The 26,846-nt window shown below is 30.0% G+C and overlaps 3 protein-coding genes across 5 annotated transcripts in view; 2 read left to right on the forward strand and 1 right to left on the reverse strand.

Annotated features, from left to right (window-relative positions):
* The first annotated feature begins 4,603 nt into the window (after positions 1 to 4,603).
* On the forward strand, positions 4,604 to 7,426 carry LOC115876048. Its single transcript, XM_030891722.1, has 8 exons — positions 4,604 to 4,831; positions 4,883 to 5,095; positions 5,696 to 5,910; positions 5,967 to 6,269; positions 6,331 to 6,530; positions 6,587 to 6,717; positions 6,773 to 7,023; positions 7,079 to 7,426. The coding sequence occupies exons 1-8, from the start codon at positions 4,779 to 4,781 to the stop codon at positions 7,153 to 7,155; spliced, it is 1,443 nt and encodes a 480-aa protein (XP_030747582.1). The 5' UTR covers positions 4,604 to 4,778; the 3' UTR covers positions 7,156 to 7,426.
* Positions 7,367 to 26,846, forward strand: part of LOC115876047 (RING finger protein 207-like) — a 32,139-nt gene continuing 12,659 nt past the window's right edge. For 2 of the 3 annotated variants that reach the window (XM_030891719.1, XM_030891720.1), the window contains exons 1-14: positions 7,367 to 7,481; positions 8,357 to 8,545; positions 8,630 to 8,778; positions 8,914 to 9,017; positions 9,071 to 9,250; positions 9,326 to 9,530; positions 9,590 to 9,731; positions 11,394 to 11,506; positions 16,516 to 16,693; positions 16,751 to 16,849; positions 16,907 to 17,054; positions 17,308 to 17,452; positions 26,378 to 26,591; positions 26,655 to 26,806. In XM_030891719.1, coding sequence (XP_030747579.1) covers positions 8,373 to 8,545; positions 8,630 to 8,778; positions 8,914 to 9,017; positions 9,071 to 9,250; positions 9,326 to 9,530; positions 9,590 to 9,731; positions 11,394 to 11,506; positions 16,516 to 16,693; positions 16,751 to 16,849; positions 16,907 to 17,054; positions 17,308 to 17,452; positions 26,378 to 26,591; positions 26,655 to 26,806 — 2,002 coding nt within the window. In that variant the 5' untranslated portion in view covers positions 7,367 to 7,481; positions 8,357 to 8,372. Of the gene's footprint in view, positions 7,482 to 8,356; positions 8,546 to 8,629; positions 8,832 to 8,913; positions 9,018 to 9,070; positions 9,251 to 9,325; positions 9,531 to 9,589; positions 9,732 to 11,393; positions 11,507 to 16,515; positions 16,694 to 16,750; positions 16,850 to 16,906; positions 17,055 to 17,307; positions 17,453 to 26,377; positions 26,592 to 26,654; positions 26,807 to 26,846 lie in introns of those variants that run through there. The other variant, XM_030891721.1, reaches the window with a different exon arrangement.
* LOC115876049 (protein tilB) lies at positions 18,198 to 23,068 on the reverse strand. Its single transcript, XM_030891723.1, has 6 exons — positions 22,975 to 23,068; positions 22,572 to 22,883; positions 21,184 to 21,349; positions 20,959 to 21,113; positions 19,363 to 19,641; positions 18,198 to 19,309 (listed from the first exon to the last, which is right to left on the reverse strand). Exons 1-6 carry the CDS (start codon positions 23,024 to 23,026, stop codon positions 19,053 to 19,055), a joined length of 1,221 nt encoding a protein of 406 aa, XP_030747583.1. The 5' UTR covers positions 23,027 to 23,068; the 3' UTR covers positions 18,198 to 19,052.

Genomic DNA, 26,846 nt, shown 5'->3' on the forward strand with positions numbered 1-26,846 from the left:
ACTGTACACATAAAATAATTAACTAGAATTTTTACAATCTTGGAAAATTTGATATTCTTGAACCTTGATTCTAAATATTCTAAATTTTTTTATTTTTTTGGAATTTAGGTTCGGGAAAAACTTGCTGATTGATTTTTCATTTGGTTTTCATTATTTTTATTTGGTTTAAAAAAAACGGTTCGGCTAACATTATAGCCTCCATCAGTGTTGTGTCATATGAAAAAAATAGTGTCGAATATAATCCAAAAATTGCATATAAAATATTCACACCACGCACATAATGCTTACTGCGTACTCCATAGTCAATGTAGATAGTTTTAGTGTTAAGAATAATAATTTTTAAAAAATATGTGGTCATCTTTTGATAAGTTTATATTAGTTTATTAATTGCAGTAAACTTATGAGGTGTGAATTATATTGTATATGTAATTTTTTGGATTATATTCGACACCATTTTTTCTCATATGACACAACACTGTAGAGGCTATAGTTAGCCGAAACGTTTTTAAAACAAATAAAAATAATGAAAACCCAAATGAAAACTTAATCAGCGTTTTTTCAAACTCTAAAAATCCCAAGAAAATCAAAAATTTTTAGAATAATTTAACATATAAAATGCCAGCGATCTTCATTTCATAGCCATCGCTGACGCCTTTTTTTAGATAATATTGTATTATTTGTAAATATAATTTTTCGAACATTGATACTTGCAAAATATACATATAAATTTTGTGAATACAAATAATAATACATCACTATTAGTAGATATTAAATGTTTTTTGTTAAATTAGATCGATTTTCAAACCCCAAAATTTAAAATATATTTACATTTTACCCATTATCTTATAATACCTATACATTATTTGTACATTGTAAAACATTTGCTGCATTTGTATGGTTCATAGTTTATTTGCCAAAAGTATTTATTACTATAAATAGGTATATATGTTGTAGTTATTAACTGTATATTATGTATATTTTATTTAAACTATATCATTTTAAAATACAAACCAAAATCTGAGGAATAATTATGTTTTCCATGTATTCTACAATATATTTATTAATCCGTTATATCTAACTAGCGTGACGTCTTAAATCTCGCCCGTAGGCTGATCTTTTAATAGAAGGCACTGAGCCAACAGCCAACGAAGGACCAAGGCAAGACCAGGGATATATAGTTATGAGAGCAATATTCACAAACTGAATGTCTTCCAGCCATCAAGGATGGCCGTATAACAAGCGTATAACATGGTCAAGGATATATAGAATAAGGATATTCGACTGGCCCAAAAAAAAAACGTGCCGTATTTTGTCGAGGAAGACGATTTCGTCACGACCAATGGGCGTCGAGTATTTGAAATTGAAAACATATAAATTGACGGTAACCTATGTTTTTGACTCATTTCACTGACAAATGTGATGACGATTGTTATTGTAATTTATAGATCCAAAATCCAAACGTTTTTTGAATAAATAATTTATTTTAAAGTTATTTCCTAGAGGTTTGGTTTGGCCTTCTATATTCTGGTATTTGTCTACTAATAAATAATATCTTATTTTGTATTTCGATGTATGGAAATTCGCAAGTTTTGTATCTGAAGCCGCAAAGAAATTTCGCTCTGTAGTGAGAAAAATGTTATTATATCTTTTTAGACGTGTAGAATTACAAAATTTCTTATTTCAGATGTTCTAAATGTGAGTGCTTAATGTCAAAAATTAAAATATATACTTGAAATATTATTTCAAGTTACATGCTTTGACATTGTTTGGAAGTAAACAAATATTGAAGAAAGTGTTGTGCCTTCACAGAATTTAAATTGGCATTAGGAATAGATTTCCTTGATTTAGTAATGATATTGCTCATAGAAATTGATGATATACTATTTTATATTCACTCGTTCAAGTGCTGATCTATTTTTAAATTGAATATTTATGTAAATATTATGTATAACACGATATAAATAATTTAAGGACATAAGAAATTAATATTTCAAGTGTCAATATTGATTATTTTTCCAGTTTTATTCAAATATATTGAAATTAATATGGAAACAAAAGTTCATAAATATTATTCTTAATAACAAGAATTGAGATTTGGGGATAAGTTTGAAAAGCCATGTCAGAAGAGTAGGATTAAAGACAAGTATTAAGGTAACATATATTTGCATAAGTTTTAATAACACTGACAATTTTATTTGTTTATGTTTATTAATTAAAATTTAGTTGCAATTTATTTCATATTCTAATATTTTTGAGAAAATTTTACTTTTATACATACCTGAATATTATGCTGCTTTTTTATTTTAAAGTGTGCCGACTGTGCTGTTATTTTTATACTAATAATATTGTATACTGTAGGTATCGTATTCATATATAGTTATATATATATATCAGTATATATACATATATATATATATATATATATATATATATATATATATATATATATATATATATATATATATATATATATATATATACTCTTCATATATATATATATATATATATATATATATATATATATATAGATACCCCTACTTTCTTTTCTATGTGTACTTATATCCTTTATAGTCTTTCTAAGTGCATATAATACTACATTTTAAGAGAAGGCAGTTTTTTAATAATCTATTGTTAATTCCCCCTAATTCTGTGTCCCCTGGTTCTGCTATACAACAATTATATATTTTTTTATTATTACTGATTTTAAAAACTTCTTTTCAAAGAATTTGACCATATATCTTTTTTCAGAGTAATTGGGCTGTTCCTGAACAATATTGAATATAAAATATTTAAAAATATGATTGATAACTGCATATCCTACTAAGTAGATCAATACCAAAATCCCATTAGAGAAATAAGTTAAAATTATGTTTTACTTGTATAATTTTCTTGCTATTTGTCCACCATTATTTGTGACTTAGAAATTAAATAGTCAAAAAGAATATAGTACCAGTTTTTATTTCCCAAAAAAAATAATTATTAAATAATTACATATTGCTTAAGATACAGTATATTATATTGTGTTTATAGTTGATAATTCTAGTTCTTAGTTGTTTATAGTTGATAATTAACAATATTTCTGATGTTAGATATTATATTTGATAAAAAATTTAATTACCAATAGCTACCTACCTATGTAGCTGCAGATTATATATTGTGTAGTAGGTACTGAATAATTCTTTAGTTCAAGAAACAAATATCAGTACAAGTATATAACCAAAAAAATGTTGATGCAAATACTTTGTATAACATACGTACCCCTATGGTATTCAACTTTTCATTGTTCTTTTAATTAGATACACAATAAGCACATTAATTCGTTTATTAAACAACCAAAACTAACTACTTAAATTCACAATAAATGTATAAGCTTTGATCAATTCCTATTATTAATACCTACGACTTCATACTTTATAACTACCAATGGCTATCCTACTAACACACTAGCCAACTAATAATAAATCTGTTCTAAAAAATACAACATAAAGACATCGTTATTGCAATAATATAGAAATATATTCCATGTATCATTAACTACCTAGGTATAAAATACAATACCCACATCTTCTTTTAAGCGAATAGTGCGTTAGGAGGCAGATATATTGCCTGCATTGTACATCGTTACAAATTGGCTAGAATTTATTAATATCCATTGCAAACATTTCTCTTTCAAAGGGTCTAAATGTTTTGTCTTTTTACTGTGTCCCTGTAATATGTTATCAATTAACAACAGTTATCAAATATGATCTGGACAATAATAATTGTTTTACCTTTTTTTCAAACTAAACTCTTTAAACAAACTATATAAATAAAATTTATCTCATAACCTAACTTGCTGCTAGAATTTCTTTCTTGTTATTCTATGTTCCTGTATTGTTATTCTTCACATTATCAATTTCTATGAGCAATATCATTACTAAATCAAGGAAATCTATTCCTAATGCCAATTTAAATTCTGTGAAGGCACAACACTTTCTTCAATATTTGTTTACTTCCAAAAAATGTCAAAGCATATAACATGAAATATTTCAAGTATATATTTAAATTTTTGACATGCACTCACATTTAGAACATCTGAAATAAGAAATTTTGTAATTCTACACGTCTAAAAAGATATAATAACATTTTTCTCACTATAGAGCGAAATTTTTTGCGGCTTCAGATACAAAACTTGCGGATTTCCATACATCGAAATACAAAATAAGATATTATTTATTAGTAGACAAATCTAGGAAAAACTCTAGGAAATAAACTCTAGGAAATAACTTTAAAATACATTATTTTTTCAAAAAACGTTTGGATCTATAAATTACAATAATAATCACATCACATCTGTCAGTGAAATGAGTCTTAAATACATTATGTGTTTTTAAAGCTTCAACTTCTTATAACCTCACCTCAAACCTTTGATATTTGAAAGTTACATACATAGGTTACATAAACTACACCCTCTACATAAACTACATTAACTACATGTAATGTAGTTTATGTAGTTTTTAAAAGTAACATGTAGTTTTCCGAACCCTGGTTGTATCATCGTCCCATCCTTGGTCAAGGCAAGGGTCAAGGCCAAGTGAAGGCTAAGCTAAAACCATAGACTAATGTTGAGCTGGAATTATAGTTCATACAAATTTATACAAAAACAAAACATTCCTTCTTTTTGTATTTGGATAGTTCAGATGTACCGGGTGTTACATCCTTAGATTAAGGTTAGATTTTTCCATCGTAGATTTTCCTTGATATTTGAAGAATTTATTTTCAATATTAAAATATAAAAAATGTCTCTATCTCAAAAACATTCCGGATTAATTCTTGTTCCTTGGTTTAACAAGTATGTATAAGTCGATATAAGTTGTTTTAGCTCTAAATTGCTTGATTTTAGAATGGAATGGGATCATGTCTATAATTTAGTTTATTCAGAAAATAAAGCGAAACAATCAGAAGCTTTAAATATACTTAAAATGTGGAAGGCAAGAACCCCGATTCTACCAGCAGGAGTGGAAGGAACACTTATCATATTAGAAGCATTGTTAATTGATGATCAGCTGCTCACATATGAACAATTTACTAAGTTATATTCTGTTGCTTTAATGAGGTAATATGTTTTACATTGCAGCGATTTAAAACTATATATTCATGAAAGAATAACTACAACTTACTTGGAAAAAATTGAATTGATTACCCACACATTATATTTTTAACTGTAATAATTGAAGGGTTCAGGGGAAAAACATATAATAGGTGCCATTTTAATAATTGTACAGGAGAGCGAGGAGAGCCCTGGATGGCTGGTGGTTCTCAGGTTATTTATATGCAGATTTTATACATTTTGTAGGAACCAGTTAGACCTACTACAATATATTGCAAAACTCTCAAATAAAGAAATTAGCACTTATGTTTTTCCTCTCGACCCTTCACTTGTACTTTTACACTGGACGCGCGTTTCGCTAACCATGTTAGCATCATCAGCAGATGATTATAAACTAAAAAACTTAGTTAATTTATAATCATCTGCTGATGATGCTACATACATATACGCGCGTTTCGCTACGACATGGTTAGCGAAACGCGCGTCCAGTGTAAAAGTAAAAGTGTTTTGGTGTATTCTGGTGATTTAGTGTAATTTTATTTTGCTGTGTAACACCAAAGGTTCCAACCCTCAACTGTAACCTTCACTTGATATAACAAATTTTAGATTTCTTAACTTATCTGCTGCAAACAGTGATAAACAAGGTACCTTTTCAAGAACGTCATCAAAAAATGAATTGCCAAAGTGGTTAGTAAACCTAAGACATGATATTGCACATGGTCATCAAATACCTTCCAAATTTAATTTACAAACAGGTTTAAATTTTGGTTTCAAATGGTTAAAAGAAAAATATTGGAGATCGCAGGAAAACAAATTAATTGGTAGAACAACTTTATTGTTTTAATTCTATGCATATTCTACTGGTAGTCTTTTACAGATTTTTATGGAGAAACTAATGAAGGTCTAGTAACTAATGTAAAAGCTTATGTCAATTTAAATATGCTATTATTTAAAAGTTCTGAATTAGACGAATCTTATGTTGACCAGATTAAACAAAAGTTTTATAAAAAGTATAAAAAGAAGATTAATTATCCTTCTGAAATACTGGAAATTTTGGAAGAAACTATTCGACAAAGTTTAGATGCCGATCAGTCAGAGAAAAATGTGAATGAGTTGCTAAATGTCCTTGTATCCATTGAAGGTTTACTTAAAACTAATTTGGATAGTCATACAGAACAAGGTAAAAATTTACATTTTTTAGTAATATTTTAAATGGTTATTATTAATAGATATTATTTTAGGCGAAATAAAAATTATTAAAGATTTTCGAAATATTTGGAAGAATATAATAAGCCTGTTACATCACTTCAATCTTTTGTTTAGTTTAATCTCAAAGTTGTTTCATGAAATGTCTGATGTTTCAAATTTTGATAATACCAAAAAAATGGCTTCAATATGGATAAGGGAGTTATTAATTTCACTGATGTACTTGAAATACAAGGTAAATATATTTTATTCTTTTAAATGTCATTTATTTATAACAAGAATTATTTTTAGGACAGCATGAAAGAAAATTTTGATTATTTAGAAATCCATTCCAATGGATATTTATATGAAAGAGAATTATTACAGTTTCAAGATAAAGTTCTGGTTTCATCTAATGAGCATTCTATTAATTTTATAGATATGTAAATGTATACAAGTTTTTAAAGTTTATTTTGTAATTAAATAGTACCTTTTCAGATTACTGAAATATAACAGAAATACTGAGGAGTTTAATTCAACTGCAATCGATTTAATTAACTTTCATTATTTGCCAGGAAGTTTAGCAAATGTAGAAAATATAATATTTTCAGTATCTGATTTGGAGAGCTCCAATATTTTTGATGAAAGTGTGGATGCAGTAGAATATACAGAAAGTAATGTCAGTCACTATTCTAACGATAACAATTTACATGAAATAAAAGCAGGTGCTAAGTGGACAAAAATTACAGGTAATAACAATTGCAATATTTTTTTTAAATTAAGTAATAATGGTGATATTTTTAGATACCTCAGCTTTCAAAAACTGCCCTGTTGGAATATTACCTCATCAAATTCAAAAACGACATCCTTTTTTATTGTAATTAATAAAAGATAGCTAATAAAATAATTTTAGAAAAGAAAAAAATCTTACAATTCTTGCACTGAGATGTATGGTTTATTAATTTTTAATATGCATAATTCACCCTAGATAAGTATTTTTATATATTTATTTAAAAGAAATGCCGCCCTTTTTTAACTCAGCATTAGTAGTTCAAATGTATCGCCCTTTAAATCTAGGTCAAATTTGACGTCCGTCGATTTGTCAATGATGAAAACTGTGGATGAAAATAATAAAAGCCAAATAATGCAAAATTTTGAATGAAAAATTGTTTATCTACTTTTACTTCGGAATTATTTACTTTGTAAGGTATAAGTTTTCACTATTTTGTTATTAACCATTGGGGATATCCATATATCTAATTGAATTACAAGTTATATTACTTCAAAATTTTCACTTATAATACTGACTGAAATAGGTGGGAAAGGGTGGAACACTTTTGTTTTATTTCATAGCTAACATTCTCATAATGTAATTAACTAAAAATATATAATTAACACCATTAATTAAAATATCGTGATAATTTTAATACATCATTATTAATGTGTATGCATGGTAAACTTGATCAAACTAAGAATGGAAAATAAGAAATAAATTTTATATTTTATATACCTAATTTCCTGTGATAATATAGTAATATTTAATATTTACTTACTCAAATCGTACTATATTCTTTTACTCTAATATTAAGTAGAGACCAAACAGTTCAATAGTTTATTAATAAATCCTTTTTTAATATCCTTCAATGTTCTCTGAAGCTAAATAAATTTATTTCATTATTTATTAAACTTTAATTTATACCTTTTTGATTAATTAAGTGCTTCCAGAATACTGAACTTCAGTTCAAGTTTTAATTGATTATAGGTCAGTTAGATCCAGAGGTTAGAGCTAATATTGATAGTTATCACTAGATATGTATTTACTTTTATGTCTTTATTAATAGCGAAATTAAGTTTACTAATGAATTATTGATTGTCTGCAAAGTGCCAAGGTTGATTAATTTGTAATTTATGGATTGGCCTATATTAAATATAATCCTTGAAATATTTTATAATAGGAATAATAAAAATACAACCTATTTAAACAAATTTCAATAGAAAAAGGGCTGTGGAATTAGCCTAACAATTAATTAGGTATCTTATTATGTGTAATAACAGTAAATATGCAACAAAACTAATTTCTAGTAACTGTTCCTTGGATATGGAACCACCAGGTATGGAAAGCGGAATGGAGTTTCCAAAAAATCCTTTACTTTGCCCTATATGCCATGATTATTTTACTGAACCCTGTATATTAAGCTGTTACCACACTTTTTGTGCTAGATGTCTGAGAGGAAGAGAACAAGACCGAAGACTTGTTTGCCCATTTTGCAGGTAAAATAACAATTATTTTTTTATAACACATACCTATACATAACATTTTTTATAATATTGTAAATGTCCTATCTATAATTTCAGACAGCCTACTTTACTGAAGGATGGAAATTCATTACCTCCACCTGATTCATTAATGAGGCAGCTAATTGATATAGCCAATAGTGAAAATCCCCCATGTTGCAATTGTGACAAGAGGGATAGAGCCAATATGTACTACTGCAACACTTGTGGTACAAAGCTTAAACATATATTTTTAAGTTTTATTTTATTTAGCTGTCTTTAGGTTGGTTCTGAGTTATATAAATTTTGTTTTCCAACAATATTTCGAATTATATTTTATTTACATATATTTCCAATAATTTTAGGCCAAGCACTATGCAGTCACTGTCGAGACACCACACATAGAGCTAAAATGTTTTCAAGTCATGAAGTAGTTCATATGACTAAATGTCAAAAAGAGCCTAAAAGGGTAATTTAATCTGATTTTAAGGGAAGAACATATAAGATATTGGTATTTTTTAGTGTCCCCAACATGGCGAACATTATATAATGTATTCTCCTCTACAAAATACTATGCTTTGTGTAAACTGCTTTCGCGATTTACCCAACGAAATTCGATCTCAGTGTGTTGATATAGATACAGCTCATGGCCAGGCATCAAAGAAACTAGAAAGAGGTCAGAATGCTATCATGGATCTTCAAGTAAGTGATGGATCTATTTCTCAGACTTAATTACTTATGTTTTAACATGAAACATTAATCAATAATTTACACTAGACCTCTGTCCGAGATGGCATAATAGCTCTCAAAGGACTCATGGATGAATTAAGACGTAATATGGATGCAGAGAAACATACAATTAATACTTTCTGTCAAGGTATGCAAGAAGCTATGTCTAAAACTCATGCTGCTATGATTATGGAAGTCCAAAGACAATATGATAGTAAAGAAAGAGTTTACAGAAGTCAGTTGCTGTTACTGGGTTAGTTTCTTATTTTAATATTTTTTTGAAAGTAATATCTCCGAAACCTGATATTTTAGGGACTGTTATGCCAGTACTTCAGCTACATCTTGTCTTATGCACAACATTTACTGCTGCCGCTAATAAATATCAGTTCTTAGAGCTCTGTCCTTCATTAATTGACAGATTAGCAGCTGTTGGTAATCTTAGTCAACCAGTCAGGTATATAGATAAATTCCAATGACTAAAGAATACAAGGACAATTAACACCCAATACCAAATTGTTACCATACCACCAAACAGTGCCGTGGCACATATTTTTCTTAACTTAGCTGCTTGAAGAGATATTTTTTATACAGGGTGGTCCTAATTGTATTCCGGAAACTTTGGCAGCATATTCTTCAGATAAAAATAAGTGAAAAAGTTCGTATAAATGTATGTTCTAAAGTGGTTAGTTTCGGAGATACAGGGTGTAGAAGTTTCACTTTTATTTCGAGTTTTTCCAAATAATTTCTGAATCAATGTCAATATTTGGATGAAAATTGGTGTCTGGAAGTACATATTTTTTAACTGGTTTGAAGAGTAATAACTTTTCGTCCGTACCTGTATAAAACTACTGAGTAAAAAAATATACATTTACGAAGCTTTTTACGTAGAAAAGGTCTCTTGGTAAAACTCGCTACGAGTAATGGTTTTCGAGATATTTGGAATCGAAATTATCAATACCTGTCATCACTGACATAAATTAAACATGTTGACTAAATAGTTATTAGACTAAGATCATAAATTTGAAATGTTTTTGTACCAAAAGTTCAAGAAAAACTGTTTTATCATCATTTTTTTGCAGAAAAAATATGATTAATTTAAAAAAATAAAAATTTCCCAAATTTATTATTTCAGTGAAATAACTAATATCTACTCAACGTGTTTATTTTTCGTTAATAATGGCATGTATTGACTATTTCCATTCTAAATATCTTGAGAACGGTTGCTGGTAGCGATTTTTACAAAGAGATATTTTTTACGTAAAAATCACAGAGATGTATATTTTTCCCCTCGGTAGTTTTATACAGGTACGGACAAAAAGTTATTACGCTTCAAAACAGTTAAAACACATGTAGGTGGCTCCCTCTACCAGTAGGAGTCATATTGACATCAAAATCAAATTTCTCATGTAAAAAAACTCCCAGACACCAATTTTCATCTAAATATTGACGTTACTTCAGAAATTATTTGGATAGAATCGAAATAAAAATGAAATATCTACACCCTGTATCTCCGAAACTAAGCATTTTAGGACATACATTTATACAAACTTTTTTACCTATTTTTATCTGCAGAATATGCTGCCGAAGTTTCCGGAATACAATTCGGACCACCCTGTATTTTTATAAATGTTTTGACTACGCCTATGGTATAGAGTGCGGTGGTATTATACTAATTAATTACACGAAAAAAACGTATTAAAATTTTAACAAAAGGTACAAAACTAGTATCCACGTATAGCACATATTAAGTATATATAATATCAGAAAAATAACTATCAAATTCGATAAGAAAACGGTAAAAAGGCGCAGTGGACTGATTATTTGCATATGGAAACGTAACGCTTGGCTCTTTCTTATCGCTGCGACTTTTACATTTGAAAACTGAACAGCTAATCACCATTGTAATAAAGTTTATACGAAGTTCACTACACACAAACTATTAAAAATCGCTAAAATTGTCACTGATGACCAGTTGATGACATTCGTTACAACCAAAAAGATGGCGTCTAACATTACAAATTCTGCTGCAGTCCGTATATGGAGGTTACATGTCTTCGTATTCTTTAGTCATTGATAAATTCGCTCCATTTCCCGGTTCTTAAAAATATAATTTTAGATCTTTGCAATCGTCCCAGATTAAAACAAATTATAGAAGCGAATTTGCGCAATGCTTAGAACCATGGATAGGTCCCGCCGCTGTTTCTCAACATCAATCAGAATTAGCAGCAAGTAAGTTAAATTTTAATACAGAGGCGTAAAGCGAAGGAGGAGTATTGGCAATGGGCTTACAGATGAGTCTGATAATTTGAATCTCTGTTGCCTGTACTCTGTAGAGAGCATGGTATCACAAGAACGCATTTTTCTCAAAAATTGCGCAATTTTTATTACTATATCGATTTTTCCAAGTATATTTAAAAAAGTCTTTGATGATTAAATTTATTTCCAGTTAGAGATAAGTTAAACTGAATAAATTATTATCTATCCAAGAACAACTATAAACGCTATAGACTATCCAATGACAAAATCCTTGACAATGATAGATGTGTCTGTCATTTTAATTTAATCTGTTAAGTAGTTTATTTTATTTTACGAATAAATAAGTTGGTGCAATTGGAACGCTAAAGTTTCATTCAGAACCTCGCAATTAGTGGAATATATTCAGCGCGTTCAGGGACGGTCAGCGGCTGAGTGGCTGAGTAAGCGAATTCCCTAAACGGTCTATTCTGACGAACAGCAACAGTCAGCCGCTGTGCAAAATTCTCAGCGGTAAATATTTAGGCTGAGACAAGTCAGCCTTGATCTATTTCCCTATCTGTGGTCAACTAATGTAAATTAACTTGATTTCCATCTCAAGTCGAATTTTCTGAATACAATGAAAAAATGAAAAAAAAATGCGCTCAGTTGGCTTAGAAATGACGATCGATAACATTCCCTATATAATTTTACTTATAAAATAACAGCAATCTTCATCTCCACGTCACCCCTGACGTTGTTTTTTTATTGTATGGTATTTACACCCTCAATAATACACCTAAATAATACACACCTAATTTTATTTGTACCCTATCATTGAAAAAAAAATGCGCAAAAGGTGACTTGGTCGAACTGCCAGTTCCTGTTATTTTAAGTTGTTTTGTTTAGGTGTATAAGTAAAATTATTTATAAACTGTTATTTTTTAGAAATTTAATGTTTAATACTGTATTGTCAAATTCAAATAATATATTTTATGATCAGCCAGTAATAATTCTTTTTTCAAAATAATTTCTATCCTAAAGACTATAGATCGATTATAGACCGATTTGAAGAAGATTTATTTATATTTCTCTCAAATTTTTATAGTAGAGAGAGAGCGCATGAGACAACTGTTGTTTCTTGTTCTTTTTGCCGTTTAGGAAATATCGTAAAATGTCATAAGTCAAGGGTCAGCGAAATTCTACGTTGAATGTCAGCGGCTGTGTTCCCTGAACGCGCCCATTAGTGGTTTCAATTACACTTTATACTTTTTAGTTTTAAGTTTTTAGTTAAAAGAAAAATATTGGAGTTCGCAGGAAAACAAATTAATTGGTAGAACAAATTTATTGTTTTAATTCTATGCATATTCTACTAGTTATCTTTTACAGATTTTTATGGAGAAACGAATGAAGATCTAGTAACAAATGTAAAAAGCTTATGTTAATTTAATTATGTTATTATATTTAAAAGTTCTGAATTGGATGAATCATATTTATGTTGACCAGATATAATTTCGGGTTCATAGGCATCTGCGTCCGTGCATCGTTCATCGTTCCGTCCCTCCAATAATATTAATATATGATCTGTCATTTTTGAAATATACTCAGTTTTTTTTTCTCAGATAAGCTTTCGACAGACGATGACAGGAAAAAAAGCAGATGACGTCCCATACCAATTTATTTATTTTACTAAAAAAAGTTTCTAATATTTTTTTAAGTTTACTATGGATGGGTTTCGTCATGCGTCATCTCTTGTTGTTTTTAACCAAGGACTGTATATATTCCTTTGAATAAGAAGACTAAGGAAGGAGCATAATGCTATCCATGTATTCATGCATGGTGGGCGGAAAAGCCACCATAAAAGCTCTCTAGGGTGGGGATCCTTGACAGTTCTGTTTGACGATTCATTTGACACATTTGAATTTGATTTGAAATTTTGTGGATTTGTCAGTCTTTACGGAGCTTATTTTATGTTATTTATTATTTATTCTACTACTGATAGTTGTATAAAGGTAGTAAATCTAGATGGAAATTGTGGCAGAACTTAAATTAACAGTGACACTATCGCGATTTATCGAAAAAGACTCTAAAATAGTTGGTTGTGTAGCGTGCGGTAGATCTCGGCAAAAATTGAGTGAAATAATGGAACAACTTTTCGCTAGTAAGTGACTATATAATATACATACGTGTAGTAAACCGATCATTTATGAAATTCACTTAAATTAACTAAATTATATATTTTTCTTGCATTTTATCTTTTATTTATTACTTGTCAAAGATTAGATGTCAAAGAATTTAGATACGTTAATTTGACTTACCTGCCTCAGTAGCGTATCGGATGTTTGTGTTAATAAATACTTATTATAACTTATCTATTTTTATTAGAATTATATATTTTTATAACAATTTTAATTTAAACTACCAACATTTATTCACAACGTAAAATAAAACAACAAATTATTGAGTCTACCCCACGTCTACCCTACATCATCGTTTTACATTTTTTAAATAAAATTAGAACGACACTGATAAACCGGAATTTAAGTCGGCCATATTTGAGGCGCATCGCGGTGTACCTAAGATTTTTGATATGCTCCTTCCTTAGTCTTCTTATTCAAAGATATATTCTAAAGGACTGTTCGATCGCGTCAAAACGCCGCTGTCGTAGTCGCCGTGGAATGCTACGTCACGCGCTGACCAGCGCTCCACAGTGCGGCGGATGGTTATTCTAGCGGGACAAAATCTCAAGAGCAACGTTTTGGACTTAAAATCTAAGAACGTAGCAAATGGTCTAATATATAGCAACTATATGGTTAAATTTATTTATTTATTAACAACTTAATTTATTAATAAATAAATACAAGATAATAAAACTATGATATTATTCGTACATGACACACAAAAACCGTATTGTAAACTATTGCCAAATACATAAAATTATGATAATAAAAAACTCTTTAGCAGTTTTTTTTAAATTAATTTGTAATCTTGAGACACCCTCTATAATTTATTTTAAAAAAATATATTTTATTTTGAAAATAATAAATAAGATAGATATTTTAATTTTAACACTCGGTAATTGTAAATTCATATATAGTAAGTATCTAAGACAATTTTTTAAACTCAGTGCCTTTTGATGGAGTTGTTTTGTTTTTATACTATCCGATTGAAATGAATCTTTTTGGGCATTCACCTGTTAAGCTTGAACTCCCTGTGACTGTGACTACCTGTGTTGGTAACTATTGGTAACTCAAAAGATCTACATCATTCAGTATATCGATATTTGAAAAAAAAGTGAAAGTTTGATATCTGCAGAACAAAGGCACGAGAAGGATTTTAACAAATAATATACGTTCAGTAAGTACATACTTTTGGCATTCTTCAACATAATTTGGCTTTCTAATAAAATGTATAAGCACTTGTAAATATTTTGTTTTCGTATGATCTCTGCCTTGCTGAGCAGAAAACGACGAAATTTGGTTGATAAAAATGTATCGAAATACAAAGAATATTCATGCAAATGCAATGCATGGAATGTCTACTATTTATTCTTATCAGTACACATTTTTTGGCTTATTTCTAACCAAACGCTTTTGTCCCGCTAAATTTATCTTCCAACGCACTGTGCGCTCGCCCGTCAAATGCAAAAATAACTATCACTCTCTAAAATCTTTAGCGCCAACTTCAACTCGGTCAGTAAATGACGTAAAAAAACTGACAGTGCAGGAAGATAGGAATCGAACTATCCTTATGTCTATATAGTATCCTTGGTTTTTAACCAGTTTTATTGGTTTATTTCAAAAATGACAGATCTTATTTCAATATTATTGGTTTGACGGAAAGATGAACGACAAACAAACGCCGATGCGTGTGAACTCGTCTTAAGATTTTTGAGAGTTGTCAAACTCTTGCCAATTTATATGTTATAATTTTGTGTCAAATTATGTCAAATGGAAATGATAAATATTTTGCATTTTGGACTGTGTTATTACGTGTGTTTCGTGTTTTTTAAAATTAAGTGGAGGAAAACTCGCGGGAAAATTAAGTGTTGACCCAGACCATAGTTTACAGTTAATATTCGGTGCCCAGAGACCGCCAGAGACAGTTTGCCAGAGAGATGTATTAGCCACAAATAAAGTTTGTATACTATCTTGTATATGATACCAAAAACTGGAGTGTCTGTAAAATAGCAGCACCCGATAGGTAAATAATAATCATATTGAATAATTATATTGATAAATGTAACAATAAATGCAGGCAGTTGCTTGAGCTTGAAAGCCGGAAATCTTTTTTATATCTTTTTTGGATGTGGTGTTTTTATTTAAATAAACCCTTACTTGTTTTGTATTAACACATACTGTAATTGTTTTTAATAAAATAACTGGATTAGATTTTCTCAATTTTAAACAGTTTTTTTCACAATATTTTGAAGTAATCACTTGTCACTCAAATTTTAAATATATTAATTTTCTGCTATACGTTCCAGTTGTAGGTACCAACTTAATTCTTTGTAAAATAAAATAAACTAATTTGAAAATAAAATGACAGACACATCTATTACTGTCAAGGATCTTGTCGTTGGGCAGACTATACCAATAAAACTGTTTAAAAAAATCAAGAACGACGCATGACGGATTTATATACATATAAACACATCAAGAATTTTCTTCTAAGTTTTTGTTATAATTGATCAGTCAAGATTTCATCTTTGTATAAACACATCCGTAGTTAATTTAAAAAATATTAGAAACTTTTTTTAATGAAATAACTGGATTGGTCTATACAAATCCATTTATATTATGACTTGAGAAAAAAGCCAGATGGTCCATACGTCCATACATCATCTGTCTTTTTTCTGTCATCATCTGTCGTTATCTTACCTGAGTAAAAAAAGTATTTTAATGTTTTATAAACTGAAATATATTTATTTGTAAAATGTCATATCTTCCCAAGCAGGGATTAAAGTGCTTTCATAATATAGTTCTATATTATCCGTTTATTTATAGCTTCCAGATTATATGATACAGCTCCCCCTGTCACTAAGAAACAGCAAACGTCTATGAAAAATAAAATTTTAGAAGGCGACTCGTCCTTTTCCGCTCATTGTCGTTCATTTGAATCACAAATCAGAGAACTTAATCAAAAATTTAATGTAGTAAAAGAAAAAGTGGGAGATCTGCACAAGTAAGAGCGTATTTTTAAAACAACTTAAAAACATATTGTCTGGTATATATTTTCCAGGGATATTACTGTAATAAGAAAGGCACAAGCTCCACCTTTAGCTGCCAGATATGATATGCTTATTAGAGAATGTTTACATTTAGACCAGACATTGGAGAGGTAATTGTTATTTTTTTATTAATAATTCATTTTGGATTAATGATGTGTACATTTTAGACAACAACAAGAGCTAGAAAGAATGGCGGCAGCCTTTGACGCATCTTGGGAAGAGCAACTATGGCGTTTAAGAGTGGAACAAGAGGTATTCAGCTGTCAAAGAACAGACGTCAATACATTAAGAAATGAGTTGAAACATTTGAGTCAGGTTAGTACATATACAAGTTTTATTCATGTGGTAAAACCTAAAAAAAATATTTCTTCTGGAGGTTACACTTTAATTATTAACAACTTTGTAATTTAGGATTGTACTACAAATATTTTGAATTAAATATTTGCAATACAAATACGTGTGATAAGTTTTTTCGTGGTTGTACAGACTTTATTTTTATTGTAATTAGCAGTCAATAAAAGAATATAAATTTCAGTTTTTCAGATGAAAGTGACATTTGTCTTTGTAGGTTGCCACTCAACTTGAACCATATATAAGAAGTTTAACACCATCATCTGCCGGGCAGCAAGCAGCAGGATTCGGTGGCCAGGGCGATTCCCAACCAATTCCAACTGAACAAGCTCAACAACTAGCTTCTCTCTTGGAACATATTGGTAAGTTATATTTTATAAGTAAGTAAGTAAGTAATCTTAAATTCATAGAAGATTATTATTTGGGGTTCTGATCCCCAGTTAAAATTATAAGATTGCGTATTTTGTTACAATCTTCATGAAAGTTATATTATGTTCAAAAAAATCAATATATAGTATGTCCATTGAGAGGATACATCACTGACAGTTCTGCCTGTCATTTTAATTCACAAGGTAAGTTTTGTTTCCAACCATCCAAATTTTGGACGGTTTCTGGGAAAACAATAAGGTGGCGCGACATTCGTAAAAATTTCAAAAACTAAACTAAATTACAACAGTCTTAAATGCATTAGGGGCAACAGTAAAGAGTTGTTTCTTTTACAAATTGTAAGAATGTAAACTCTATTGTCACACATTGCTTATTCACGCCGGATCGAGACCGAATGAGATCGCATATCTCGTGAGTAAGAGTCGATTTAGACACTCGCCAATCGGTAGACCATTAACAAGCATCATTCAACGCAGCCGAGGGCCGCGGTTTGGCTTTCGCGTAAACAAAGTAGGCCCCATTATTAGCCTTAACAGGAAATAGGAGACATAAACCTCACATACTTTTACTTTACTACTTTTAAATGCATTAAATATGATTTAAAGGGGTACTGATATTATCATTTTGTTAATAATTAGATAACATGGTTGAAAAGGTAAAGAAAGAATACTTGTTTCATATTTTTTTAAACTTTATTAAGGAAATAACTCATTAGTAAAACTCCACATATCACTTTAGTATGTTTCTCTATGTGTCTAATCACAAACTTTTTATGGAACAGATTGCAGACCTCTCCCTCGAGTTAAAAAAAATAAATTTTCCTTTATATGACTCCCATATGTTCGAAACATAACTGGTGTGAAGTTACTTTAGAAATAATGATTGATGACATCATATAATCGTACATATAGCTAAAATATATGAACGATTGTCCTTCCTAGGGTAACTTGACGCAGTTTTATTTATAAATGATCATTCTTTTAGAAAGTCAAGATGTTAGGTTAGGAGAAAACGCTATTTAGCCACTAAAAAGTTTTCACATTTGGAAGTTTACTTTATTTTGACATTTATAATGCTGAGTGGTAACACTGTTACTTACAAAAAAATATTTCCTGTAAAGCCCCGTTCTCAGAACTTCGTACTGTCGCCAGTGACACGTGAAAAGAACGAATGAGATTTGTACAAAATTCAAACTGCAATATTCTACAAATCTCATTGGTTCTTTTGATGTTCTGAGAACGGGGCTTAAGACCGTAATATTTTTCAGTTAGTAATCTTTGTTTACAGTTATGAAAGTATAAATTTCTATACTGTACTTAATTGTCATTAAGAATGTATACTATTATTATGATAAATAATTCTTTATGGTATGTAGAGATAATAATAGATAAATTGTATTGTCTGTCCGGCAATGGAATAGATGATATCGACATTCGACATCCATCAAATGACAAAACAAATAATTTACTTTTGAATCTAAAGAAGGACAACAACCATGAAAGACTATACATTATATGAATATTTTGTGCTACACATAACAGAAGAATAATGAGAGAAAGGGTAATTTAACATTTTTTAAAACCCATACTCCAACACAGGAATATCAGGATATTCGTTATAGGAAATTCTGTTCTTGTTATTTTCTATTATCTTAGTATAATCCATATCTTCTTTTGGACCAGTAACTTCAAGAAAAGTCTCGCTTGTCTTTTTCTCCTCTTGAGCCTGTTTATCCTTATCTTTTTTGTCATTTAATTTTGCCTTTTCTGTATTCTTTTCCTGCTTTACAAGTTTTTTGAAATTTAATTTTGGCAGACTTAACACCAAGTGTCCTGTAATTGAATTCTTTATTTAAAAAATAATTTATATTTTAATAGTTTAAAACCTGTAGTTTGTGAACGCAAAGCAGTACTGTTTTCTATTTGAATTTCTTCAGGAAATACTATTTGGAAAACTTTTCCTTTAATTGTTAATTTTACATAGATTGGTTGTAAGTCAATGTCAATGAGGTTGGTGTCAAGAAATTTATATAAAGCCACATCCAACACAAATTTATCTGGGCTGTCATCTGTAAACTTAAAACCTAATTTTGCTTCATTCACGTTTAAAGGTCGACCATCTTTTGCGAAAAGTCTTACTGTTCTCTTGACCTTCATATTGCTAGCTACAGAAGAATATTACGCATATAATAGTCACTTTATTTCTGTGGTCTGTATCTTTAATGCATACGACAGAGATAAATATATACGACCAGTTGACAGACAGAGAGACAAAATAAAAAGCGGCATACAATGTTGTCGGTTCGTACGAGAAATAAAATAATAAAGGAAGATAATATATCTAAGCTATTCAATAATGCTCATTTCTGTTAGACAGTTGTTTAGGAATCTATTGCAGCTGTAGTAAAATGAGTAACCTAACTGTGAAAAATAAAGTTCCAACTCTACAGTATATCGGTATTTCTGTGGTAATATGAATTCGATTTAATTCTTTGATAGATGGTTATTGTTAATTTGGTTAATATCATATTCTTTGCTGGTGTTAAAGTATGATATTTTCCAATAACTATCATCACCCTTTCCGTAGCCTTGAACTAAATAAATGTTGTGCTTCTTTCATGTTTTTTGTTGTTTTAAAATATTTTTTAATATAATAATAATAGCTCCCGTCTATAGCGTTTAACGCCTTGGGAGTAGCAAGGTACAGCTTGCCATACTAGAGCCGTTCGGTATACAAGGAAGGTAATGTGGCTAGCACTACGCTTCAACCGCCTATTATTACCTCAGGATTGTGAATCCCAAGTACTCATTTAAAGCTGAGTCGACCTAGGTACCCAAACTATTTTTATTAAAATAAAAATAGTCGGCTGATGCAATGCCGGGTATGGGGATCGAACCCACTTCCTTCAGATTGGTAGACGAGAGCCTGTACCTCTACGCCACCGGGCACCTTAAAAAAATATTTTTTAAAACAACAAAAAACATTACGTTATTTAATATTCTATGAATAACAATATATTGTTGTCAAAGAATGAATTCAAATTGATATTACCATAAACAGACTTCAAATACTTTTGGAAAAAAATCAACCATATTTTCATGTTTTTCTTAACTTGCTCTAAAACAGCATGGAAATTTGGAAAATTATATAAACGGGATTAACCATTAAAGTACAAGCAATTTTTTTATGAAATATGGATTTTTCTCAAAATGTCAATAATAAAAAAGTGTTTCCTCTTGAAAAGACACTCCGGGGACATACTGTAGATGCAACATTTTTCGTAAACACCTACTAGTGCGATTTGAAATTTTGATGCAAAATCCGGCAATACCGCCTAGAAGAAATGTATCAACCTAACTTTTATCCCTTTTTAATACTGTCTACATCACTGTCTTACACGTTAAAATCCAGACCACACAGTTTCGATGACCAGATCGGTATGTTTCAATTATTAATTGATCACTTCTTTCAAATAATCTACCTGTATCTACATTCGAGTCTCTCTTTCTTTGTCTTTTAGATATTTCTAATCGTGTTTCTGGGCTATTCTCACTTACGCTTTTCCAAAATTCATCGTCAGTTAAATGAGAATTATCTTTCTGTAGCATTCGATTTTTTTGATTTTCTCTAAATTTTCTAAAATACCAATAAAATTATATATCTCATTTTATATTGATTCGCTGAAAATTATTTGATATAAATTTACTTATATTCTTCTTGGGCCTTTAAAATAATTTTTTCGTTCTCTATCAAATTTTGTTGAGCTTTTATCCTTTCACTTCTCGATATTTCTTTGACGTCCAAACTCTCTAACTGAGGTAATTGCGCTATTACGTACTCTCTATATCCTTCAAAATCGCAACATGGATTACCTAAGAAGGCCATTTTATTATACAGGGTGTTTCAAAAAACATGTGCCATCTCTCGTGTGGAGATTCCTCACTTAAAAATAAGATTTATTTTTCATATCAACATAGCTCCGATTCTCCTTTGTTTCGTAGCTACGGGGTGTTAAAGTCTTAATATTTTTGCGATTTATTAATTCTCTTCCAAGTACTTTTAGTGTTTCAAATGAAATTTTGACTGTAAAAGTTACTATAAGTGCTACATATTTTAACGCTAAAAAAGTATCTATGAACACATCAGGGACGTGCATATGGGTTATCACTGGAATATTTTTCAAAAAAAACATGGGCGCCACTGACTTTTTCTTTTGATATCAAAATTATGTAGGCCGTTTAATGCCAATTAAAAGTTATCTCTTGATATTTTGTCGAATTCGGCCTGAGATAAACGCAATTTTATGAATCACAATAATTAATAAAATTAATAAATTATATATTTTACTTAATTTATTATTAAATATTATTACTATTAGTTATTATTTTTATTAGTCCAACCTACAGCAATTTCAAATAAAAAAATAATGGTATTTACGTGTAATTACAAAAAAAAACCTAATTTTTAAAAGTTTCATCCTGTAACTCTAAAATTATACATTTCCATACCCATGTTAATAGGAACTTTTTTTCATATTTTTTGATGAGGAATCAATGAGTACTTATTTAAAACTTTTTCAACTTAATGAACATTCATTTTTTTTAAGGCTTGGATCAAGGAAAATTAATAAAATTGCGTTTATCTCCGGCAAGGAGGCCGAAATCGACAAAATATCAAGAGACAACTTTTAATCGGCATTAAACAGTTTATATTATTTCGCTAACAAGAGAAAAAAAGTCAGTGGCGTACATGCTTTTTTTTAGAAAAATAATCCAGTGATAACCCATATGTACGTCCCTGGTGAATTTGTTGACACTTTTTTAGGTTTAAAATATGTCGCATTTATAGTAACTTTTATCCTCAAAATTTCATTCGAAGTCGATCGCAAAAAGTACTTGGAAGAAAGTTATAATAAATCGAAAAAATACTAAAACTTTAACACCCTGTAGCTACGAAACAAGCTAGAATCGGACCTATGTTGATATGAAAAATTAATCTTATTTTTACGTGAGGAATCTCCCCACGAGAGACGGCACATGTTTTTTAAAACACTCTGTATTTAGTAAGTTTTAATTTACATTTACATGTGGGTACCTGTTAAGTATAAATGTTTTAAAAATATATTTTTCTTCAGTTTCTTAACACTTTCTAAATCCCCAATAAAATTTAATGTGAGATCTAATTTTTCTAAAGATTCACATCCTTCTAAATTTTCTATTTTCTCTACATTATTTATAGCTAAGTTTAGGTACTGGAGTTTTTTCAATTTATTTAAGTTTTCAATTTTTGAGATTTGATTAGCTTGTAAATATAAAATTTCTAATTCTCTGCACCAATTATTCAGATGTTCAATTTTTTCAATGTCTTCCTGGTGTAAAGATAGTTCTTCTAAAGTTCCAATAATACCTATAATATATTGATATTATGTTACAACATTTTGTACCTATAATAATTATTAAAAAGTGATGATAACTCATATAAAGGACTTATTTTTTACCTTCATTATGTTCAGATTTTTTTCTTACTAATTCTTCTGTAATTAAAACCATTTTTCAATGATATTTTTGTGAAAATATTTTATTGATCAATCAATACTGTTACTATAGAAATATGTTTTTGTGTCACATAATTAGTTTATTTATCAACATTGCACCTTGGCAACGCTGTACATTTTCGCGTTGAACTTAGATTAACATTTTTTTTATTAAAAAAGTAAAGATGGCGCTGATATTTTATTACGTCGTTAATTTTTTGATATTTATATGATCTCTACTCAGAGGTAAGAGAGAGAGAAAGAGAGACGCATTTATAATAAATAGCAGTAAAAACATGTTAACATATTTCTTCTCCAAGGTAGTGATTAGGGTCCTTATACAGGGTGGGCCAGTTATACCAGGTGCGTCTCAAAAGTGGCTCACCCCTATAACTTTTTTTATTTTCTCAGATAAGAAGACGAGATTTTGTACGTTAGTATATGACGTAAATTAGGATTGATTGACATATTCAATATTCAATTGTTTTCGGTCGCTTCCTGTTTCACCAGAAATGAGTACAACTTTTCATTTTTAAATGGCTCCCTCGGTATTTTTTTACTTTAATCGATAGAATATGACATTGTGAATAGAATGACATATCATATGTCAACTTTTGACATTCTCGCTTAATAAAAAATTGTATTTTAAATTTCACTCTAGAGCCATGGCTGTGTTAAAAACACTAGTTTTTAATCAAGGAGCCTTGGAAAAATAAATTTGATCGTCTAATGTTTTTAGTGTCTTGTCCTGACCACTCTGGCCAGTTAAAGATGCCCAAATCGTATTTTCATATCTCAATTTTTTGAAATGGAACGAGGGTGGCTCATTGGCATATTTGGAAAAAGCATTTTTTTTACGAATAATTTGATACCACACACTTGGTATTTTGAGTCAAATTGTCGTTATGAACTGCAGGTTATAATTTAAAATAAACCATATGCGAAAATGTCAAAAATTTACATGATATGTCATTCTATTCAGAGTGTCATTTTCTATCGAATATAGTAAAAAAATACCAAGGGTGTTATTTAAAAATCAAAAGTTGTAGTCATTTCCGGTGAAACCGGAAGTGGCCGAAAACATTGAATACGTCAATCAATCCTAATTTATGTCATATACTAACATACCAAATCTCGTTTTTTTTATCTGAAAAAATAAAAAAGTTATAAGGGTGAGCCACCTTTGAGACGCACCCGGTATATAAAAGCATATTCATATATTTCTTCTCCCAGACACTTGTTAAGTCTTTATACAGGGTGAGCCGGTGTTCAGAAGAATCCCGATATCAGATTTTCTGTTTAATATTTCTACTCCGCCGCTTTCTTGCCAATCTTTTTTATAAAGTAGCCTTAGACCATAGTAGCCTTACTATGGTATACATTTTTTTAGTTATCGGTAATTGTAATTCAATATGAATTTTACTTACTCATATCGTCCTTCTTCATAGATGTATTCTGTCAAAATTGTTTCATTTTTCGCTGGGCAGAATTTATTATAACAGATTTTGTGAACTAAATTTAAGAACTAAGTAGAGTTAGCATCTCCTTTTTCATGCCAGGGTTAATCTTTTTTACTTTGTTTGCCCGGATTCCAAATCACAGTGCTGAACCGTATAATGGCCTGCCTATTCGAATGAGCAGTGTTTATGTACATAATATACACACTATACAGGGTGTCCCAAAAATAAGTGCAAATATTTTAACTGGTAGTATAGTTCAACCCCAGTAACACGCCTATGAGTTATTTTTCGCGAAATTTTTTTTGAAAATTCGGAATTTTTTGAAAATTTTTCTGAAATTTTTTTTAGTTTTTAGTTAAAAAACATAATTTCTTGATAATATGGCAACATAGGTAGTAGATTAAATTTACAAGAAAGAAAATCCAGAAAAGATCCAGGGGTTCTCAAATTTTTTTTGCAAAAAATCATTTTTTTTGGAAATTTTTAAAATAAAATAACTCGAAAAACGATAGAGAGAAAATATGTTTCTTTTATCGAGATCTACCACCCTTAAAATATTTGCACTTATTTCTGGAACACCCTGTATAATAGATTTTACACTCTTGCTATAGAACAACAGCACGAAAGTTTCCAGACGTTCATCCATCCATATTGTATTTACATCGTCCCATAGCTTCGGTGATTGATCGGGAGCCTATGTTACCCTTATGAATTAAGGAATTATACCGTGCTGGCAACTGTTACTTTTGGGTCGGTATTTACATGTGTGGAAGTAAATCGCATAGGGATCTTATTTAGTCGGAGTGAGAGAAATGCGACGGAGTGCTGTTGCGGCGTTGCCGGTACGCCTTTCCCTATCAAGTAAATAAAATCACGATCGCAAACCGCTTATTTTTAAGACTTTTTTTCGAAAAGATTACTAGATAAAATCATTAGAAATGTTTCTGAGCATCTGAAATGGAATTATAAGGATATCTTTAAGGTGTCATTTTTTTATAACGAGAAAACGTCAGTAATCACGATAATTTAAAAACTCAACTTTTTAACACATAACACGCCATAACTCAAGAAGCACTTTAGATATTGAAACTTTTTTTTATTTTGAAGATAGGATCTTTTACAATATGTTTATATAAGAAAAATTCGATAAGGTTGTTTTTTTCCATTCAAAAATTGTAAACAACCCATCTGTTTACTTTTAGAGCATAGCAATTTTCAGCAGTCGCGTAATTTTTTTATTGATAAAGATCATAAAGATCATCACTTACTGTCTACGAAGAAAATACAGCAGAAATATTAAGAAAGTTTTTGAAAAAACTAACCTAACCTAACCAACTCAATTCCACTTATTTTTACCGAAAATGCAAGTGTTTCTAGCTTGCACTTAAAAATTTTCAAACTATAGGGAAAATTACAACGACTCATTAATAAATAAACAAAGTATCACGAGTCGTAATTAAATCGTGAAGCTGAACGCATGATGTACACCTTTCCCTAGAACTTTAAGTACTGACAGAGGTACTGATTGGGTCGACCGGCCAACAGCGCTAAATCTGCTATATCCCCTTCCACGTCTCTTAGCAATGTGCACAGTTTCTCGATTCATTTCATACGTTTGGCAACGTGTTTACTGTTCTCTCTTTGTTCAGTACATTATAAACGCATTATACTCTTCTTACATACGGAAATCTCGACCCAAGACTAACCTTTGCCAGCCCTTAGTATTATGGTGTGAATTATGGAATACACATAATATGATATATCTAAGCTATTCAATAATGTGGACAGGAAAGAAAGATAAAGGAAACATGTAATTTTCCTTTATCTATTATTATTTCTCCCATCTCTTAATTGTTTTTAAACATATTATTTTGAGTGTAAATTTTAACCAGTTTATTTTCTTATAGGAATATTGCAACAAAGTGATCCTACTATGGGTAAAATTCCTCGTTCTCGAAGTCGAGTTTTAGGTCAATTATTAGAAAAAGTAAGGCCAACAATGCAAGACCGAGAAAGAAGCAAATCAGCTGGTCAGAACGAGAAGCCCTCTAGCCAGACTGGCGGTCAAAAGCCAACCAAAAAACCTTTCATGACTAGCAGTCAGCAAATAAGTACTGATAAGTATGTTACAATTGTTTATATTAGTAAATAAATTTACTTATAAATTAAACACAATTTTTATAGTGTTTCCAGATTAGAAGCACAAATTAAAGAAAAACTTCACGATATTATGTGCAGAAGACAGAGCCAGCCATCTTCCAAGTCTGACACTGAGATGGATAAAAAAATTAAACAAGAAGACAGAAAGTTTAGTAAGAGTGAAGTGGAAGGAATTAGTAAGTGTCCTTAAGAGTCTATTACGTTGTACTGTACGGG

This window comes from Sitophilus oryzae, unplaced genomic scaffold, assembly GCF_002938485.1.
Source record: "Sitophilus oryzae breed Bouriz unplaced genomic scaffold, Soryzae_2.0 scaffold_1396_pilon_pilon, whole genome shotgun sequence".
Classification (NCBI taxonomy): Eukaryota; Metazoa; Arthropoda; class Insecta; order Coleoptera; family Curculionidae; genus Sitophilus; species Sitophilus oryzae.

Bases quoted from the DNA above. Each gene is read 5' to 3' on its own strand.
- LOC115876048 (XM_030891722.1), top strand. From the start codon at position 4,779: ATGTCTCTATCTCAAAAACATTCCGGATTAATTCTTGTTCCTTGGTTT. The intron at 5,096-5,695 runs GTAATATGTTTT...AACAAATTTTAG, and splicing joins TATTCTGTTGCTTTAATGAG to ATTTCTTAACTTATCTGCTG. The intron at 6,270-6,330 runs GTAAAAATTTAC...ATATTATTTTAG, and splicing joins GGATAGTCATACAGAACAAG to GCGAAATAAAAATTATTAAA.
- LOC115876049 (XM_030891723.1), bottom strand. From the start codon at position 23,026: ATGGTTTTAATTACAGAAGAATTAGTAAGAAAAAAATCTGAACATAAT. The intron at 22,884-22,974 runs GTAAAAAATAAG...AATATATTATAG, and splicing joins AAAATCTGAACATAATGAAG to GTATTATTGGAACTTTAGAA. The intron at 21,350-22,571 runs GTACCCACATGT...TGGCCTTCTTAG, and splicing joins AAAACATTTATACTTAACAG to GTAATCCATGTTGCGATTTT.